A 22,865-nucleotide genomic window follows, 5' to 3' on the forward strand; every position below is an offset into this window, starting at 1 on the left:
AATAGGTGAGGTGAGGTGAAATGGGGTTTAAGGTCTCGTCCAAGATTATTGCACTAAAATAGCTACGTGCATGCATGTGTGTGTGTATGTGTGTGTGTGTGTGTGTGTGTGTAGTCCGGACTGATGCTGATTTATAGTGCTTAAATATGCACACTGAGATACCATGCCCCAGTTTAACATGAATACCCCACTGACACAGTATACTGACTCCGAGCCAACCAGTCCTTGTTTTAGCCCCTTAATGCCGAGCGCCAGACAGGGTTTCAACAAGTACCATCTTTTATTAGTTTTAACGTCTTTTGGTATGATGTGGCCGGGGATTGAACCCTGGACCTTCTGCTCTCCAGGCGAACGCTCTACCACTAGACCAGGGAGGCCGTCTGATGACAAGAGAGACTTCACCATGTTCACTGCACAGTGGGTGAAAGTCTTACAGGTAATGGAGGAACATTGACTACAAACCTGTCAAGCATTGAGGATGACAATAGCATTAAGGATGACAATAGCATTGTCATGCTGCATTAACTATACCACTACAGTGCCCACTTCCTGAACCTGGAAGCTGTCACATCCTTGAACCTAATTCAAACTTCGCACTTGAATGTTTAATTTTTTATCTTCTATGTCATGTTACCTTTAGTAAAGATGTTACCATGATTACCTTCCTGATTATGTTTTGCATTATGTATGGTTTGTCAATTTCATATCTCCTCCTCCTCCACAGTGACTGAGTGAGTGGCTTGGAGAATCTATGCCATTTTCTGCTGTGTTCATTAAATTATATACTACAGCCCTTCGTCTGTTCTTAATCAAGTGTTTGAAAGACAAACCAGTCACTGAGCATGTCCACCAGGGCCCACTTGCACAAAGCGATTTTAGTGCTACAACTATTGTAAGCCTATGTTAAAGTATGGGAGTTACGATCATCTTAGCACTAAGATTGCTTTGTGGAAGTGGGCCCTGGTCTAATATAGCAGCCGCACACGACCAGCATGGAGACTTTTCCACCACTGTCGTTCCAACTGGGCTCTTGTATTGAAGACAGTTTGTCCCCATAAGTTTGATCATTTTCTCATTAGCACATCTCCCTGAGGAAAGGCATTTAACTGACTGTAAAAGTCCAGTTGCGACCTTTGCTGAACTAGGTTGGAATTTCTGGGTTCGATCGTAGCACCACCAGTGACTATAAAGACTTATGTCCCTTCTACGTCCCTCCTATTGACAAATCAGATTCCTTCTTTCATATCACTTGCACTTGGTTAAAAAAACATGGCCGCTCCCAGTGAAGACAATCTGATTGATAATCAAGATCTATATTGTAACAAAATGGTTCTTACGTCGCGATGTCCATCAAATTACGTGAGCACCTTGATTAAAACATGAAAAAGACTTAGAAAATATCTGTTGATGCTAATTTGACGGTATACATGCTTTAAAAATCCTGCAATTGATCGACATCCGCAAGGCCTTTACGAATCGGATGTCGGTTTTGTTCCGTGATTTTGATTGGACTATGCACAGACTCATTAGTCAAGCCAAAATATAACTTCATAATTCCAGGTTAGTTTGGCAAGGATGGAAACCGGATTTTATAGACAGTTAACTCCCTTGCCTCAGGAAGATGTCATCAGCACTGCATATGGGAGACAACAACAGCCATTGATCAACATGACTGTAGGCAAGCATACTCACTGTTCTGTCTTCCAAGTACATTGTCTTTGACAGGAAGTCTATACCTATGGTCGCCTGTGGAAACAGAGAGAGAGAAATCAATACTTCATGCATATTACTATCATTGATACACACAAACTGGCAGCCAGGAAGACTGGCTGGCAACTTGCAAAACATTTCTGGCTTTTTACATGTTTTACATAATGATAATATTTTCAAACATTGAATGTCCTATCTAAAAACATTTGAATCCACCATTTGAATCAAAAATGACAGATAATCTGTGAAAATGGACAAAAAGACAAATAATTCAGATTTCCTGTGGAGTTGTCAAGAGGTTACTCTGTAAATTAGAGAATGTAGTTTGTGGGCAAATGCAGAGTGAGTGAGTATGGTTTTACGCCGCTTTTTTAGCAATATTCCAGCAATATCACGGCGGGGGACACTAAAAATGGGCTTCACACATTGTTCCCATGTCTGGAATCGAACAGGTCTTCAGCGTGATGAGCGAACCCTTTAACCACTAGGCTACCCGACCGCCCTAAGAGAGATCTACTCAAGCTATTGCATGTAAAGTTCTAGCAACAATCAGGGCGACGGGAAACTGGTTTGAATGTTTCGTTCAAGATTATTGCACAAATATAGCATCGTCAGTAGCTGCTTATACCATGTATACTAGTCCGGACTAATGCTGGTGCTATTCAAGTGAAATATCATTCCCTAGTTTAACATGGATACCCCACTCAGACACATCATACTGATACTGAGCTGGCCAGTCCTTGTTTTAGCCCCTTAATGCCAAGAGCCAAGCAGGGTAACAACAAGTACCATATTTTAACGTCAGATACAACAGCCCCCTTAGCCCCCTAATGCCAAGAGCCAGGCAGGGTAACAATAAGTACCATCTTTTAACATCAGACACAACATACTGATACTGAGCTGACCAGTCCTTGTTCAGGCAGGGTAACAATAAGTACCATCTTTTAAGGTCAGATACAACAGCCCCCTTAGCCCCCTAATGCCAAGAGCCAGGCAGGGTAACAATAAGTACCATCTTTTAACATCAGACACAACATACTGATACTGAGCTGACCAGTCCTTGTTCAGGCAGGGTAACAATAAGTACCATCTTTTAACGTCAGACACAACATACTGATACTGAGCTGACCAGTCCTTGTTTTAGCCCCCTAATACCAAGAGCCAGGCAGGGTAACAACAAGTACCATCTTTTAACGTCAGACACAACATACTGATACTGAGCTGACCAGTCCTTGTTTTAGCCCCTTAATGTCAAGAGCCAGGCAGGGTAACAATAAGTACCATCTTTTAAATAAAAAAGTCTTGTGTACACTGATCAATCGGAAGGGGTGCTAATTGGGATTGTTCACTAGCCAATATATGAGCAAATATCGCTGTGGGCGCTTATTAGAGCAGGGCGCTAAATACGTCGAATACGGTATTTGTTTCTAATACAGGTACCCCCTTCTCTTACACATGACATCATTACCTAAGTCCTTGTTTCATCATTAATTTCTTACATTGACTTATAAGGAAAATAAAATATCCATCACATCATTAATCATATCCAACTGGACAGCACAAATGTCACCAGATCGTTTACTACACCAATGCAAAGTTTTGCTGAAAGTTTCCCTGACATAAACACCTGGGATGGTAACTAGCACTCGCTAGCCCGGACCAGTTTTGTGTTAATGGTAAAGGTATCCAAAGAGCTAGCAGAATTTCCAACATTTTGTGGGTATTCAGGGCTAGAAATTGGCACTAGTCTTGTAGTCCTTGCCAAACTGCCCAATAGTTAAGGTATCATAAGGACTAGTAGAAATTTGCCATTTTTAAGGGTTTTGCTATATATTATCATTATAAGAACTAGCGGTCCAAAAATGTTAGTTTCTGCCGCTGGGTATTGCTATATGTTATCACTAATCAGGCTAGTAGATGTAAATAGTTAATTTTCATCCCTACAACAAACATTATGGTTTGATTATAAATACATGGAACCAGCAATTAGAGACTTGTTACAGTCTACACTATTATTAGCAATACAACTGTGGTTGTCATGGTTTCTGAAACATATAGCAAAGAAATCATTTGAATCCTGACAATGACGTAAGTAAACAAAAGCGACAAGTCTCACACATGTTGAAACCTCACTGAAGCAACAAGATCAATAATTTATTGACTTCAACCTTGAGAAGCAACAAAACAGCTCGATCATGTTCGTGGCAAAACTCTTGAATTATTCAATATTCAAAATCCATCTCGACAAGAAACAATGACTTAATCATTATTCATAAGAATATATGGAATCATACATTTTCAGATCGTGACCTAATAAATACAAGCCAATACAAAATTCTGCCTACAATTGAGCTCCCCATATTAACTTTGGTGGTTATTCTTTATAGTCCCAGCCAAACTGGCCAATAGTTAAGGTATCATAAACACTAGTAGAAATTGGACATTTTAAGGGTTTTGAGGTATGCTATGATGATTTGGTTGGTTGGTTGGTTTGTTGTTTAACGCCGCACTCAGCAATATTCCAGCTATATGACGGCGGTCTGTAAATAATCGAGTCTGGACCAGACAATTCAGCGATTAATATCATGAGCATCGAGCCACGCAATTGGGATCGATGACATGCATCAACCAAGTCAGCGAGCCTGACCACCCGATCCCGTGAGTCGCCTCTTACGACAAGCACAGTCGCCTTTTACGGCAAGCACGGGTTGCTGAAGACCTATTCTACCCCGGATTTTCATGGGTGTGTTATCATGAAAAGGACCAGTGGACTAAATCTGTTAGTTCCTATTACAGTGTAATACAGGTAATATTGATCTGTTGTTGTTTTTTTATAATAAATTCACAGATTTATATAGATGTTTCTTTCTTCTAATGACTGCGTTAATACAATCAAGTTTGTCATAAATAAGAATTACGTCCACTTGAATCATCTTCCTGAAAATGTTGACATGGTTGAGGCTAGATATGAAACAAAATTAATATGTCTTTCAGAATGTTGAACTGATGTTGGAAATCTGGTCATATTTGGACATATACGTTCTGTAGTTTTAAGAAAAATAAAATGTCATGGTATGTATCTTTTTCATCATTCATAACATAAATGATCATGGATTGTAAGTTGCCATGATAAATTGTAAGTTACCATCATGGCACCTTACAATAGGACATGGCAACTTACAATAGGGCATGGCAACTTACAATAGGACATGGCAACTTACAATAGGGCATGGCATCTTATAATAGGACATGGCAACTTACAATAGGGCATGGCAACTTACAATAGGACATGGCAACTTACAATAGGGCATGGCATCTGATAATAGGGCATAACAACTTACAATAGGACATGGCAACTTACAATAGGGCAAGGCATCTTACAATAGCACATTGCACCTAACAATAGGACATGGCAACTTAGAATAGGACATGGCATCTTACAATAGGACATGGCAACTTACAATAGGGAATGGCATCTTATAATAGGGCATAGCAGCTTACATTAGGACATGGCAACTTACAATAGTGCATGGCATCTTACAATAGGGCATAGCAACTTACAATAGAGCATGGCATCTTACAATAGGGCATGGCAACTTACAATAGGGCATAGCAACTTACAATAGGACATGGCAACTTACAATAGTGCATGGCAACTTACAATAGGGCATGGCATCTTACAATAGGGCAAGGCATCTTACAATAGGACATGGCAACTTACAATAGGGAATGGCATCTTATAATTGGGCATGGCTACTTACAATAGCACATGGCAACTTACAATAGTGCATGGCATCTTACAATAGGACATGGCAACTTACAATAGGACATGGCAACTTACAATAGGGCATGGCAACTTACAATAGGGCAAGGCATCTTACAATAGGACATTGCAACTTACAATAGGGCAAGGCATCTAACAATAGGACATGGCAACTTACAATAGGGCATGGCAACTTACAATAGAACATGGCAACTTACAATAGAACATAGCAACTTACAATAGGGCATGGCAATCAATCATGGCACCTAACAATCCATCATTGCAACAACCTACAAGCCATCATGGCACCTTACAAAATGGGTTGGAACATTACATGGAATAATGGAAACTAACAATCTATTGTGGAGTTCGTGACATTATTCTATATGGGGTACCATCACAGAAAGAAAGAGCTCAATTAGTGGCAAGTTGGAGCCGTTGATGTCACTTCTGATACGAAGCTATGTCAGTGAATGGTTAAAGAGCATTTACGATAATAATACACTGGATAATCCAGGATGGGGCATGTGTAGCCAGTTTTTCCGGTTCGTAATCATTTCAGGTAAATTTCTACAGCTGTCAGCTGATAAGGCAGACGTGTCTCAAATGCTCTTCACGCATGATGGTCCGTATCTGTGAGTAGGATAGCTGGACACTGTATCGGTGGTACTGCTGCTAATAACCCAGGCCCATGCTTGCCACACAACCCTGTTTGTGCTCTCTAAACAGGCCTAACCTGTTGGTTGTATTGATTTCTGCTACTCTGTGTCTAGACAACCAGGACCATGCCACACAAGCGAAAAACATGAAAGTTTCATGCATCGACCTTGCCATATTGTATGAGCGGGACAACTCGGAATGCTTCATGGAGACCGTGACCTGTACATTCCCGAGTGACCTGTCACCTAACAGAGCTTAGTGAAGACATGCTAATGCTTCAGACAGGGCATCAGGTGGCAGAGGGGCGGATTAATGGCAGGGAAGTAATCTAGGTCTAACAGACAAGGTGACCGTGTCCTGATTATGGTCTCAGTGTTCCAAACCTTTTCAAGACAGCAAGAATCACTGGTTCCCCAAGACCATACAGCTGCGGGTCCTTTTAGTGGCATTTTTAATATACCGTATTCGACGTAATAAGCGTCCCGCTCTATTAAGCGCCCACGGCGATATTTGCTAATATATTGGCAAGTGAACAATGCGAATTAGCACCCCTTTCGATTGATCAATGTACACAAGACTTATTTATTCGGGTATAATATGCACTCGTGTGTTATATACACCCTTAATTATGGGCAATTAAATTCTGGAAAAATATATCTGTCGTATATTAACAGTCAGGCATAAACCACGAAATTTGTCTTTCAACTCTGTTTTTCAACCAAAATAATAATCTAATAAGAACCCCCTATTTCTAACTTTGAGAGCGCCCTGGGCGCTTATTGCATCGAATACGGTATGCCTAGTTTGAAATCAGCAATATACTAGTTAAAAGAACTACAGAAAACTTGTTTTTGCTAAGGCTATAGTTAATCTGTCATGCCATGTGGTTGAGCGATTGATTGGATAATCAACAGAAAAATCTATCTTTTTTCAGGGTTTATTGATGGGCTCTGAAGACAAATGATATTATAAGAATGACAATGCTAAACATCAAAATAGAGTTTAAACAGTATGTTTGTTGTTATGTTTTTACCATCAAGTCAACATCATTTGATAAAGTTTCCTGGTTCCTTAATTTCAATATAAACAACAGACATACTTGAGTGACCCAATAACGGTAAAACATAGAAGTGCAGTAATACACATGTCATCAAAGCTGCAGCCAATCGCTGAACAGGTCTAAATATAGTAGGGTGTTTTCCACGAGAGCGTGACTACAAACATGGACAAATCTAGCAGTGACATGACATGCTTTAAAAACTTGCCTACCGTTAGTGAGATGACTGAACTGATTTTATTTCTCTTGTCAGGCAAAGAGTGAGCTATTGAAAAACATCAAAACCCAGGTGCAGATGGGCCGGCTGTTCTTGAAATGACTAAGGCAAAATGTCGAATTTGCAAAGCAGGGACCAACATTACTAACTTGAAAAATCATTTAGAAAAGATCCCCCCTACATGCCATACAAAATCTGAGACAGATTCAACCGAGGCCTACATGACAGTAATAGCTCACTGCATTACTGATGATTGGAATTTCGTTCTTCGGGAGCTCCTGGGACGACATACCAGAGAAAATCTCAGCGAAGCACTTTCTGAGTGTGTGAAAATATGGGATATTAAAAGAAATCCTGTTATCGTTTCGGATAATGCTGCCAACTAAAAAAAGAGCCATTACTTTGTTGGATTTGGATGGAGTACCCTGTGTGGCTCACACACTTGATCTTGTTGCAAAAGCTGGACTTGCATTCCCCAAATATCCAAACATTTGTCTCGTTGGCGTGAGCTTATGGGTTTTATAAAAGAGGAACCCTACGGCAATGGATGTCTTGAAAATGGAGCAGAAAATGCTGGATTTCCCAGGTCTCAGCATTTACCGATTTGTCCACTAACTCTTTCAACACCGTAGGCCGGTACACCGGCCAAGAAGCATCGATTCAACAACAAGCATAGGGTCTGTGAAGATCCGGGGTAGAATAGGTCATCAGCAACCCATGCTTGCTGCAAAAGGCGACTATGCTTGTTGTAAGAGGCGACTAATGGTATCGGGTTGTCAGACTCGCTTGGTTGATGCATGTCATCGATCCCAATTGTGTGGATCAATGCTCATCATGTCAATCACTGGATTGTCCGGTCCAGACTCGATTATTTACAGACAAACATCATATAGCTGGAACATTGCTGAGTGCAGCGTTAAACAACAAACCAACCAACTACAACAATCATAGCCACCTTTCACCTGCATGGGTTGCTGAAGACCTATTCTACCCCGGATCCTCACGGGTCAAACATTATATTATCTTCTACTGCTGGTTTCTACAGCACTGTCAGCAATGTTACAGCAATATAACAGCATTATTACAGCAATATTACAGCAATATAATGGCAACATTACAGCAATATTACAGCAATATAACAGCATTATTACAGCATTATTACAGCATTATTACAGCAATATTACAGCAATATAACAGCAATATTACAGCAATATCCTTGTGTAGTGTTGACATAAGAAGCCTATACCTTTGAGTGAGTATGGTTTTACGACGCTTTTAGCAATATTCCAGCAATATCACGGCGGGGGACTCCAGAAATGGGCTTCACACAATGTACCCATGTCGGGAATTGAACCCAGGTCTTCGGGGTGACGATCGAGCGCTCAAACCACTAGGCTACCCGACCACCCCGTATACTTTAGAACTCAAGTGGTTGATACATACATCGTATCGCGACCCATGTATCATGATACATATCGTATCGCGACCCATGTATCATGATACATATCGTATCGTGACCCATGTATCATGATACATATCGTACGCGACCCATGTATCATGATACATATCGTATCGTGACCTAGGTATCATGATACATATCGTATCGTGACCTATGTATCATGATACATATCGTATCGTGACCCATGTATCATGATACATATCGTATCGTGACCTATGTATCATGATACATATCGTATCATGACCTATGTATCATGATACATATCGTATTGTGACCTATGTATCATGATACATATCGTATCATGACATTGCTGTATCTCTTTACTTCAACGCCATTTTCTAACACAGTAAAAAAAAACATAGTAAGTAACACAGGTTTTCAACCCTATAAATGCCATTAAAAATATGGGTGGGAACAGAACATAATTCATATTGTACCAAGTGGGGAATCAACCATAAGACTTTGTCTATGACACTGACAACCACACCAACCACAGGGCTACCCAACAGTCCCTGAGGAATAACAGAAAGAAGGAATTCGCTCAAGCTGAAATTAAATGATTCATTCACGAATCTCTTCAATAAGGAAACTCCACACTTTATTAGGTCAAGACGCACTGTTAGCAGGAACACGCAATAGCTCATGGAATGAATATTTCATAGGAAGCACAAGCAAGCATAACCCTGATCCAATAAGACAATCGCTATTGACATAACAAATACTGAATAAATGCAATACAAATACAGAGTGGAGCTTGCCCTGATGGCGCCAATGGTGAGACATCATCTTCAGGTTGCTATGACTCACAAGGAAACGGTCAGACTTGGGCTTGAAAACATTGTTAGGACATGTAGAATAGGGTTTCGTTTCACAAGAATAGCAATCAGGGTTACGGTGACGTATTAAAATTAAGAACTAATATCAAATGTTTAACAGCAAATATTCATGAGGGTCCTGTAGAGAAATAAAATGGTGAAGTAGTGTACGTTTTGTAATTACTTTAATTACAGTCCAGGATCTAGATATATTTCAGGTCAAGAATTTATTGTCAATATTGTTGTGAAATGTATGGTCCTCACCATTTATCAATGTCATCTTACTTGTTAATTAACTCAATAACTCGTCTTCTATACGTGCGTCCATTGTCTAGACTAATCTATCATGATCCAGTGTTAGAAATTGGCACTAGTCATATAGTCCTTGCCAAACTGCCCAATAGTTAAGGTATCATAAGGACCAGTAAATCTATTGCTGCTCTTTCACTAATGCATTGCCTGGAAAGGACCAGTGATCATGTGGACAATAGTCATGATTGATGGATGACAGACGCCCATAAGAACAGAAATACATATTATTTACCGAACAGTGGCAAACAGCACACAGATGCTGAGTGAAATTATACTGTAACAGAACAGCATTATGATGATTATGTAAATGCTGCCTATACTGATCACTGAACTTGTGACTGTCTTCCATCTTACACAAAAGTAACTGTACTAGTCGCAGTGGTATCTTAATTAATCATCTTTTCATTTATATAAAAAAAAATTTGTTGTTTAACGCTGAATTCCATATTCCAGCCATATGATGGATGTCTGTAAATAACTGAGCCTGGACAAGATAATCCAGTGATTGACGTCATGAGTATCGATCTATGCAATTGGTTTGTTAACGCCGCACTCAGCAATATTCCAGCTATATGACAGCGGTCTGTAAACTATCGTGAGACATCATGAGCAACAATTTCCGCAACTGGAATAAGATGACATATATCAACCAGCGAGCATGACTTGGTTTGTTAATGCCGCACTCAGCAATATTCCAGCTATATGACAGCGGTCTGTAAACTATCGTGAGACATCATGAGCAACAATTTCCGCAACTGGAATAAGATGACATGTATCAACCAAGTCGAGAGCATGACCACCCGATCCCGTTAGTCCCCCCTTACAACAAGCATAGTCGCCTTTGACAGCAAGCCTGGTTTGCCAAGGACCTGTTATACCCCGGATCTTCACGGGTCTGATTTGCAGTGTACAAAGTTTCACATCAGAGACCATGTATCATGATACAATATCGCCTTACTAATCTAAACAAACAAGACCAATTCCAGACCTAATCTATATTTCAGCATGTCCCTGAGCCAAACAGTTCATTAATCTGCCCAAGACCCAGCAAGTCTTGTCCCGTTCCTATCTTCTCTCACAGCTAACAAGAGAAATGACCGCTTTGATCAGACAAATTACAACATCAATACTCAGTGGCCAACTAGAGCAGTAATCAGCTAAGTATCCATGGTAATGATGCCATTAAGAACACAAAGAGCCCTAATAATGGATAAGTAATGTTCTTACAAGGAATTCAAATCAACCTAAGAAGACTTTATATAAGAGGGCTTATAAACTACCTGTGCCAGCCGTGTTTCTCAACTCTTAGCAAAGCTGGGCCATGTTTTTTAGATGGGGTTGATTTCAACGAAAACTAAAAATATAACGAGCGCAACACATCTCATCAAGCAACATCAAGACAACACTGACCAGATGATTTCAAATGAATCAAAAATCACAATTGCAGAAGACATGATTTAAAGAAATGACTTTGTACAAAACTCACAAAAATGTCAAGACAAAAAGCAGCCCTTGCAATAAAGTATTTTCAAGATTTAGCCAAAAAAACAACTCCATTGAGATTCCCATTCAGACCAGTTTTCACTGACTGGGAAAAGCTCCGTATAAATGTGGTTAGGTGATCAAGCGAAGTCCATACTGCTTCTGTTGAAGCAATTTGGAAAAATAAGCATGCACATGCAAAGAAGTCACATTTATAACATTGCTAGCTTTCACTAATCCATGCGAAAATAAACAAATACTGAGTGCTAATAACACTGCAACTGGAGCATAGCATAAGGACTACAAAACAGCTCATGAGTAATGGACACTAACCGCCTGCAAATCCAACAATTGTAGCATGGTTGAAAATGAAGGCAAAAATATTAGAATTATGGGTGAAAATATAAAAAGCACAAGAAACATTGCATTTTGAAAAAAAATTCAAAAGCTTTAAGATGTGTAGCGCACTCAGTAGATCTTTTGCTTTACCAGATGTGTCGTAAAGTGACTGAATCACTTGGTCACACGATCTTGACTGTATTGATCTGCATCATTACGACATTAGGTCTGGACAAATGACATTGACTTTGAGGGAGTTAATAGGACTCTTTCCATGAGGAAAAACTAATTGTCTGTCATTGAGGATGTGTTTGGGGAAACCAAAATCATAACTTTTAACCAATTATCAGCGTGAGAAACTAACAGTTTTAGTTCACTAGTCCTTATAATGATAACATATAGCAAAACCCTTAAAATGGAAAATTTCTACTAGTCATGATACCTAACTATTGGTCAGTTTGGCAAGGACTACAGGACTAGTGCCAATTTCTAACGCTGACTATGAATTTCAATTATTTCCTCAGTTTAACATAAAAAAGGTTCCCATAATTTCAGTCTGCGACTAAAACCACTGGTCCGAAGCCAAAGTCCAGCAAAATTCTGTTTGGTCTTTTAAGCTGAGCTAATGAGTCCATATGAAAGACTACTTGTACTACACTGAAGATAATGTTGTGTTCGGGCTAGCAGACTCAAAGGTTTTGGGCATAACCTGCAATTTCTGGTCTGTCATTTTTATGTTGTAGGTAAGAACATACGGATGCTGGTGCATATTGTCTGCTAGATGGGCTGCCCTCTTCCACACATAAGTCCTGGTGAACGGTAACCAGTATTTGTGGAATGTTGGCCATGCTATAAATATAACATCACTTAAGGTGAGTGAGTGAATCTGATTTTACACAGCTTTTATTACGGCAATATCAAGACAGGGGGACACCAGAAATGGGACTTCCACAGAACCCAAATGGAGCATCAAACCTGAGCCTTTAGAGTGTCCAGGGAACGAGAGGGCCTTTCAACAGTATACAATGTGTTTACCCCAGTTTTATTATGGGGTGCACAAATGTTCATCACAAAATCATCTTCGGGAACAAATTTAAAAACTAAACTAAATTCATGATTTCATTGTTATGGCCATATTTTCTGCTGCATAATACAAGTAAACCCTTTAAAAGAAAAAAAGTTTTGGAATCTTGTCCTTTTGCGTCAGGTGTTTGGCCTAAACTAAAACTTACAGCAGAAAAGGTAAAGGCTCCAGCTTTGAAAATACACAAACTTGTGGCTGTTTTGTCAGTAAGGATAGGATTTATAGATGAACAACTTCTTTATTACAATTAAGAGCGACATAACGGTGTAGGTTCTAGCACCATTATCAAGCAGTGATGATCTTAAGTGTAATGAAGAAGTTGTTCATCCATAAATCCTACCCTTACTTAGGACTCCAACTAAAAGCCTATCAAAGAAACTATCTTGTCAGTCCAGCCCAGGCTCTTTTGTCACTCCATTTATAGATCAAGGACAGAACATCAGTACAAGCTATTCCTGATAGTCTTATAGATATGATAAATACCTGACACTATATTTTCACCTAAAGTACAAGAATGACCCAGGCCTTCTGTGGTCAGTGACCGCTGGGTGAAACCCAGCCTATGGCATTCTACTGTTTATATTTCTGTGACAAGCATGAGGTTGATGTCCACCCTATGTCTAATCAGATCAGTTGTCACACACACCAATGTCATTAGCTGTGTAGTGTTAGAATGAGGGATGTGGTAGATGTCCCATTATACCTCTGCAGTTATTCAACACCAGACAGAGAAAGGTAAAACCAGATCAGTAATGATGAGAAGTTCAACTGTTTGTCTTCTAGAACACACATGAGATTACTGCCAATTTTATTTGTATAATTGATAGGAATACACCACAAACAGTCACAAGGAAACAGAAATAGGTTTAAGTATGTTAAGGGCTAGGGCTTGCTAAAAAGATCAATAATCAGAATTATCGCTGATGGGAAGAAATATCAACGATTATTGATATGAAACAGTTGTCATCCATAATAACTCACATAAACTATTGGGACAAAATAAAGTTTAGATTTACTGAAACAGACTTGTCATTGTCAATGACAGAAAGCAACTGTTTTTGTTATATCTCAAATGTCCACAATATTTATATATTTTTGTTGTTGTTGTTTAACGCTGCACTCAGCAATATTCCAGCTATATGATGGCAGTCTAAATAATCTACCAGACAATCTAGTGACTGACATCATGAGCATCAATCCACGAAATTGAGATACGATGACATGCATCAACCAAGTCAGCAAGTCTACCCACCCTATCCTGTTAGTACCCTCTGACGACAAGCATAGTCGTGTCCACAAAGTGATCTATGCATAAATGCAGGGTTAGAACTAATATGCCCTTGGTAATGTTAAAACTCTGGGGAATGGGGAAATGTGTATTAACACTGGGCTAGCAGGCTTGTCAAGTTCTAACCCTGAAAATGTCTCACTGCTCACCAGTGGCCTGAAATCTGTTGATTTCTTTCAGGACTTTCTTGTATATTTTCTTCCTTCTCCAATACTTGATAATTGATCCATATTTAGTAAGTGATGATCGATCTCTATGATCAATATCGATAGCCATCCGTATCAAGGGTAGCATATAGCAATCATAATTGAAGCAAGGGGACTGGACTGGAATTCGAAAAAAAATTTACAAGGTCCTTGCCATAACCCCTGAGGTTGGTTGGTTTGTTATGTAACGCCGCACTCAGCAATATTCCAGCTATATGACGGCGGTTTGTAAATCCTCGAGTCTGGACCAGACAATCCAGTGATTGATATCATGAGCATCAATCAACGCAATTGAGATCGATGACAGTGCATCAACCAAGTCAGCGAGCCTGACCACCCGATCCCATTTGTCGCCTTTTACGACAAGCATGGGTTTCTAAGACCGATTCTACCCCGGATCATAATCCCTGAGACTCCTCATGCGTATGTGACTCCTACACGGTCGTGATTTCATGTACTTTTGACTGGATAATATCCTGTATCATTACCCAAAATAGAAACCATGTCTTTTGGACACATTGGATGACAATCAGTCAATGTCCTTGAAAGTGAACTGATCTGAAACCCTGTAACGCTAATGCTAAAATGTCAAAAGATGAAACTTTAGGGGTCCCAGATTCAAATACTAAAGCAGTTAATTTCATCCCCCACCCCCTTCCCAACTTCCAAACACTATTCCTCCTCGAAGGATCAGGGCAAACAGGTTGAAATCTAATGGCAGAGATTTTCCAACAGAATGGCTGAGGGCAGAGTGGCTAAGGCAAGTTTTAGTGCTTCGATCTGATCACTTACAATGAATTATTCAGATGGGTCTTTGTTGATTACCTGACTTCCATCCCAGCAAAGTATCCCAGTGTATGTTAAAGATATACTAAAACTTTTAATTCCATCATTTTTTACATAAGCTATTCCTCACTGACACTTTCAAAAGAATTCATCAATAGCTACGCCAGATCTAATAAAACAAATCTATAAAACCTTACCCAGACTGAAGTGCACAGGATGCTCGAAGCCAAACACATTTTTCAAGCTGACAAAAAAATATCGACCAACTTGCTCTTTTTGAACGAAAATGAAACTTCCCGAAATCATTGTGTTCAAAAAAACACTTTATCTAATGCAAGCTGAAAATAGTCTTTCCAGAGGCCTCTTGACACGTGTCTATTTCAAATAGCCTAAGCCGTGACACAAGTGTTACTGTCACAGACGTAGTTTGTAGACCAATTGCTCAATAACACTAGCAGTGCAGTTTCAAAATGGCACCTTCGGTCAATGCCGATATGCCCAACCAGTGCGCAGGGCTACGATCCAACACAGGAAAATCAATCAATGGAAAGATGAGCTGTGATGAAGACAAGTCATTTTCAAGCAATGCCTGAGGTTTTTGAAGAAAGGTTTCGGATCAATGGGTTAGTCTCTAACAGGCTGCTATATTTACTATACAAATATTGTCACTTTCTTTCAGGGAATGGGGTGTTATCAGCAATAGAAACTAACAGTTTTAACCCACTAGTCCTTATAATGATAACATATAGCAAAACCCTTGAAAAAGGCAAATTTCTACTAGTCCTTAGGATACCTTAACTATTGGGCAGTTTGGCATGGACTAGTGCCAATTTCTAACGCTGGTGTTATGCCATTTGTCCATTGTGAGCCATATTTCATCAAGCTATGGACAGTATTTAAGTTAACACGGCATGCCAGTCTGCGGAAACCTGAAGTGATTAAAGTCATTGATATTTCCCCCTTCATATTTAACCCATCAGCACCTGTCTTGAGCTGACAGGCTTAGCATCATAAGTGAACTGAACCTATGCTCAGCAGATCCTGTCACATCTAAGGGATACAACTCTGCACATTCATTTGGAATCATGCTGTAGGCAAACGGACGACTCACACCACACAGGTTTTGAAGGAAAGGATCTTACTATTTGTTGTCCTTGTACTAAGTTGTAAGCACAATAATTTATTTACATATGCCAAAATTGAAGCCATAACTTATCGAAAAATAGGATTGAGTGATTGAGTTGGTTTAACGCCACATTAAACATGTTAAACAGTACTCAGGTTATATAATAGGACATCAGCTTAATGTGGGAGGATAAGCCCCAAGTGATGCAGGTCTCAGACGTTCACCACTTCCATGAAACCCACAAGCACGGGTTTGATGCTGACAACCTTGAAACATAATCGGGGTGAACCCGGAACACACAATCGTGGATTTCTGACGTGCCCAAGGGACGCAACTGTGAATAGTGGTGTGTTAGATGACTTGGGCAATGACAAGAACAACTGGACTTTCCACGTTCATCAATATTCCAGCAATATCGTGGCTTCACACATTTTACCGATGTGGGCAATTGAACCCAGGGCTTCGGTGTGATGGACCCATGTAAGAAAGTGGAGTCTTTGTGCTGGCATGATTCACACTTTGAAACTCAGTGCCCCAAAAGCTTCACATGTACTTTCCGAGAATGTTTAACTACAAACTGCAGGGGTAACAAGTATACATACACAGACACTTGAAATCTTTCCACAGATTGTAAATTCTACCATAAATTTGGAAATAACTTGATTCTGACCGGTCTATCTGAGGTATCAAATCACGATATTTGTGTATCTTTGTGTAACTGTTTATTGTTTAACGTCGCACTCAGCAATATTCCAGCTATATGACAGCAGTCTGTAAATAATTGAGTCAGGACAAGACAATCCAGTGATTGACATCATAAGCATCAATCCAATTGGAATACGATGCCAACCTACGATAATTATAGTTCTTTAAATAGCTAGTAGGGCAGGGAGCGAGTCAGTTGGATTCAAAGCTTCCGTATACAGCATTTCAGCTTCATGACAATGTGTCAGCCTGTTTTGTAGGAGGAAATCATGATGTTGTTTGTTTGTTTGTTGTTTACACCGCACTCAGCAATATTTCAGCAACATGACAGCGGTCTGTAAAATAATCAAATCTAGACCAGACAATCCAGTCATTGACACCATGAGCATCGATCTACACAATCGGGATACGATGACATGCATCTACAAAGTCAGCAAGCCTGACCACCCGATCCCGTTAGTCGCCTCTTACGACAAGCATAGTTGCCTTTTAAAACACGCATGGGTTGCTGAAGACCCATTCTACCCCGGATCTTCATGGGTCAGGAAAGCCTGAAGTGATGCAGGTCACAGATGCTGCCCACTTCAGGAACCCCATGACGCTGACCAAAGGTTGAAATCAAGCCAAAGATTAACGAAATCACTGCTCAGTAAGAGAAATGACTCTGCAGTGCCTTCGGCCAACAGAACACAATTGCCCTGGTACGCTCTAACAGCATATCACTACAGGGGTCCTGCGATATGAGTATGGTTTAAGCATTATTCCAGCTATATCACGACAGGGGACACTAGAATGGGCTTCACACATTGTACCCATGTCGGGAATCGAACCTGGGTCCTTGGTGTGACGAGGGCACGCTTTAACTACCAGGCCACCCCACCGCCCCCTCTGAGATATGAGACCTGGGTTGTGGTTTGTTGTATACATTTCAAGACAAACAATAACTTCCACTTATGACTTCACAAGAGAACAACATAAATACTCAACTGTTATTGCAACACATGACATTATTATTCTACCAGATGTGTCTTAGCTGTGACTTAAGGATTCAAACATCACGACTCAATGTGTCACATATCTACATTTATTCAGTGGGTGATATTTCCTCATATTCATCGATCACAACTCTTACCTGATATGTGTTGTCAAAACTGTCATACATGAACCTTGTGATAAGTGACGTCTTTCCCACTGAAAAATAAAGGAAACGTTAAAAATATCAATAACAACATGTTTTAGCTAGAAAACACCTCATCTCATACTTAACGTATACACCATGCCTTATGGCATCTATCCAATTCTAAGGGTGAAACAAAACATTGGTGGACTGCGAGTTTACAATTACATGTGACAATACAATACATGATACCGTACTCAGCGTAATAAGCGCCCCGCTCTAATAAGCACCAAAGGCGATATTTGCTAATATATTGGCTAGTGAAAAGTCCCAATTAGCACCCCTTCCGACTTTTATTCATTTGCGTATAATACGCACTGGGGAATTAAATTCTGGAAAAATATATCTGTCGTACATAAACATTTCAGGCTGTCAGCATAAACCACAAAATTTATCTTTTAACTCTGTTTTTTTTCACCAAAATAATATTCAAATCAGAGCCCCCTATTTCTAATTTTAAGAGCGCCCAGTGCGCTTATTACGTCGAATACGGTATGCTTTTTTCTGTATCAATACAAGACAATACACTTACTAATACTCACTACTTGTCTAATGACCCCGGTGTTTTTTGTCAGTCTAGTATCACAAATGTGTTGTAATTAGCGTTTCAAGTTCACCACTAAAAAATAGCCGCAACGAACATGTTTCCACATGATTGCATGTAAATATGTGTATAGCGATATGTATCATATCACGACCTATGTGAGGTGAAATGAGGCCAAATGGTTTGACCTCGCGTCCAAGATTATTGCAGTTATACAGCGACGTGCATGTACGTGTGTGTTTGTGTGGCTGCTTGTACTAGTCTGGACTGATGCAGATTTATAGTGCTAGCTCACTGAGATACCATGCCGCAGTTTAACATGAATACCCCACTCAGACACAGTATACTAACTCTGAGCCAGCCAGTGCTTGTTTAAGCCCCTTAATGCTGAGCGCCAGACAGGGTAACAACTATCTATTAACGTCTTTTGGTATGACGCGGTCACGGATCGAACCCCGTACCTTTCGCTCTCTGGGCGGATGCTCTACCACAAGAGCACGGAGGCAGTCTCACGACCGATGTATCATGATATGTATTGTATAATGAACTTATTGTATTGTATTGTTTCACCCCTATCCAATGCACTGGTCGAAACAATGGGATAAGCCAACCACTATTGTAGCACCAGTTCTCTACTAGAATCAGTCATGGTGTGACCCAATAGCTGCGTATCCACGACTTACCAGTAGCTAGAATGTAAAAACTATTCACGGCAGCAGTCCAGGGTTAGAAACTAACAGTTTTTGTCCACTAGTCCTTATAACGATAACATATAGCAAAACCCTTAAAATGGGCCAATTTCTACTTGTCCTTAGGATACCTTTACTATTGGGCAGTTTGGTAAGGACTACAGGACTAGTGCCAATTTCTAACGCTGCCAGCTTCTTTTATCAAGTTATTTATCCTGTTATATATCATGTGTGACCAGACATCTATATCGTGTGGAGGACGGCAATGATGATGTCAAAAACATGTGAAGGAAGTCTGAACTATGGGTTGTCTTTCATTCAGGTTCATAACAAAGTAGAGATGAAAGAACACATTGTGGTATGTATTGCAATACATGAATCAATATTGTGAACAAATCCAATAGGAAAGTCAGCCTATACCCAGCACTACTACATTGTATTCCATTATTCTGAGTGATCCTTGTTTCCATTTCACACTACAGTAAGCAAAATTACATTACATAGCATGGCACAATCTCATTAAAAACAGATCTTAGTTCTCGCTACCGCTAAACAAAGTTCTGAGGACATCCTATTACGGGTCACATCAGACTGATCTTGTGCGAGCTTTGACCGACCAATGGAATGACTGACAAGATGTTGACATTAGCCAATTAAAAGGCAGCTTTCTCGTTCTTTATGGCACTAATTTTCAAATTGGCAACTACACTTTGAAACAATTTGACAAATTTGCGATGAAAAATTTGAAACATGAACAAAAGAACATTCTGGAATGGCTAATAGATGGTCTAGTTTGTACAGATTCAGTTGTTAAGCCCGTAACTATTGTTCGGAATACCCTGTATTTAAAAATGGCATTCCGACTATCACTTTCATGATCTGGTAAGAGCTGCTCTGATTGGTCGTTTGAAGGGTCGTTCTGACATGACCCCTAATGGTATGTCCTCACATCTTTGTTTAGAGTCAGTGAGTGAGTGAGTATGGTTTTACGCCGCTTTCAGCAATATTCCAGCAATATCACGGCTGGGGACACCAGAAATGGGCTTCACACATTGTACCCATGTCGGGAATCGAACCCGGGTCTTCTGCATGACGACCGAACCCTTTAACCAGTAGGCTCCCCGACCGCCCCTCTTTGTTTACAACTAAGATCTGATTTTCATGAGACTGCAGCATGTCATTCACTTGATTAACTGAAATATGTGCCAGACAAACGAGTGGTCGATATAATGCATAACGTCCCACACCTCCAGGGCATGCTGACATGGTATCAGTTATATGACTGAGTCTATTACAGTCACTTCTTACAATGCCTACAATTGACCCACTGAGGTTCACATATTTCACTGAATTCTTAACTCCAATTTCCTCCTTAAGTGGCTCGTTTCCACAATATATGACATGTCACATCTACATCAGGGAAGGAACTCCATGATAAAGAGTCACTGCATGCTAATTGGCTGCCTGTCTGGTGCCCCTCATCGAACAGGCTACTGTTGCATCCTGAAAATGTCATCAATAATGGCCCCCACCAAGCAGCCCCTGGGACAGCCCTGTCAGGCAGTTGACGTCCCTGATGGCCAACCAGACTCCGTCTCAACTTCACTATTCAAATTTGGGCTTTCACATTTCTCCATCATGCCCATGGTCATTGAATCAGAAATGGCTTCAGAAATTCCACACATTATTTATAGCTTGTCATTAAGCCCAACAGTGAGAGTATTACATGCAAAATTCTCCACTGATGGACTGTCAGTGCTGTGGCAAAGATTTAGCTGAGTATTAGAGATGTTATCAGAATATTGTGATATCGATGAATCGATAAATGTTTAATCTTGATACAAATTTGTGAATATTGATTCTCTATAAATAATTCACTGACAGAAAGAATTTAACATACATTTATTAAAGATTTATTACCATATTCAATGTAATAAGCGCCCAGGCGCTCTTCAAATTGGAAATGTACTGTGCCTGAGTGGGGTATTCATGTTAAACTGCAGCATGGTATCTCAGTGAGCTAGCACTAAAAATCGGAATCAGTCTGGACTAGTACAGGCACGCACGCACGCACACACGCACGCACGCACTTCGTTATATAAGTGCAAAAATCTTGGACGTGATGTTAAACCCCATTTCACCTCTCATCATGCGCATCCAATAGACAAGTATATTTCTGTGCATTACAACAAGTTTCACATGTGACCATTGGTAGCCTCATTGAGACAGGGACTTCAGGACTGTTTATAAACAACAGATGACAAAAACAGCCATCAGATGCTAATAATATACCATATGGTAACAGTAAATGTACAAGAAAAGAGATCTAAGACCCAAGTTCAAATTAGTAGACTCAAAAGTTTTAGGCTCAGGCTGCTAAGAGGCTCACAAGATTCATGTCAGTGAGTGAGTATGGTTGTACGCCGCTTTTAGCAATATTCCAGCAATATCACAGCAGGGACACCAGAAATGGGCTTCACACAATGTACCCATGTCGGGATTCGAACCCGGGTCTTCGGCGTGACGAGCGAACGCTTTAACCACTAGGCTACCCGACCGCCCCTCTTTGTTTACAACTAAGATCTGATTTTAATGAGAGTCAGTGTATCATACGGGGTATATCCTTTGTTATAAAATCCAAAGCACAATACAGTAAACTATGTTTAAAACGAACACGCTTATCACGAACTGAAAAATATAACTAACTTACTTTTAGTCCCGACCATTTGTATATACCCTGCATATATACTTACAGCGAACTATAGTTATTACAAACTAAAATTAGTGGTCCTTTTGTGTTCGTTATAACCGTAGATTACTGTACTGATAAACTGATAGCAGTATCAACATATACTAACATTCCAACAAGTTATTAGAATACAAATATATTTACTGTTGTTGATTAGGAAAAAGTGACTTGTAAAGATAAAAAAATAAACACAGTAAGCATGGTAAGAACTAGACATGAAGATTTTTTGTCTGTTTGTTGTTTAATGCCACTCTCAGCAATATTCCAGCTATATCACGGCAGTCTGTAAATAATCGAGCCTGGACCAGACAATCCAGTGATTGACAACACGAGCATCGATCAACGCAGTTGGGATCGATGACATGCATCAACCAAGTCAGCGAGTCTGACCACCCGATCCCGTTAGTCAGGCACATGAAAAAGAAGGCTGAACATCATTTTCCCATCTTAATGAAAATCAAACAGTCCTCCAACCACAGATACCCATCTGGTCCGAATAATTGGCCACAAATCTCATTTTAAATTGGCATTGTTCTACTGGTCAACACATTCGTCAAAACCTGATTTGACTGTGACAGGAGCCAGTCATTGAACATTCTGAAATCAAAGTGTTCCAAGATATTGCTACAAGTCCATGTGCCTCACCATGCTCACACAGTCGGACAATTCACTGCCATAGGCAATATTGACCCAAGCA

The 22,865-nt window shown here is 40.0% G+C and overlaps 1 protein-coding gene across 2 annotated transcripts in view; it reads right to left on the reverse strand.

Annotated features, from left to right (window-relative positions):
- LOC139447629 (ras-related protein Rab6) overlaps positions 1-22,865 on the reverse strand; it is a 52,762-nt gene that overhangs the window by 27,473 nt on the left and 2,424 nt on the right. For both annotated transcript variants that reach the window (XM_071229040.1, XM_071229039.1), the window contains exons 2-3: positions 18,142-18,200; positions 1,693-1,746 (exon numbers count right to left, since the gene is read on the reverse strand). In XM_071229040.1, the coding sequence (XP_071085141.1) occupies positions 1,693-1,746; positions 18,142-18,200 (113 nt within the window). The remainder of the gene's footprint in view (positions 1-1,692; positions 1,747-18,141; positions 18,201-22,865) is intronic.

This window comes from Haliotis cracherodii, unplaced genomic scaffold, assembly GCF_022045235.1.
Source record: "Haliotis cracherodii isolate W230 unplaced genomic scaffold, xgHalCrac1.p SCAF_7, whole genome shotgun sequence".
In the NCBI taxonomy this organism is placed as follows: Eukaryota; Metazoa; Mollusca; class Gastropoda; order Lepetellida; family Haliotidae; genus Haliotis; species Haliotis cracherodii.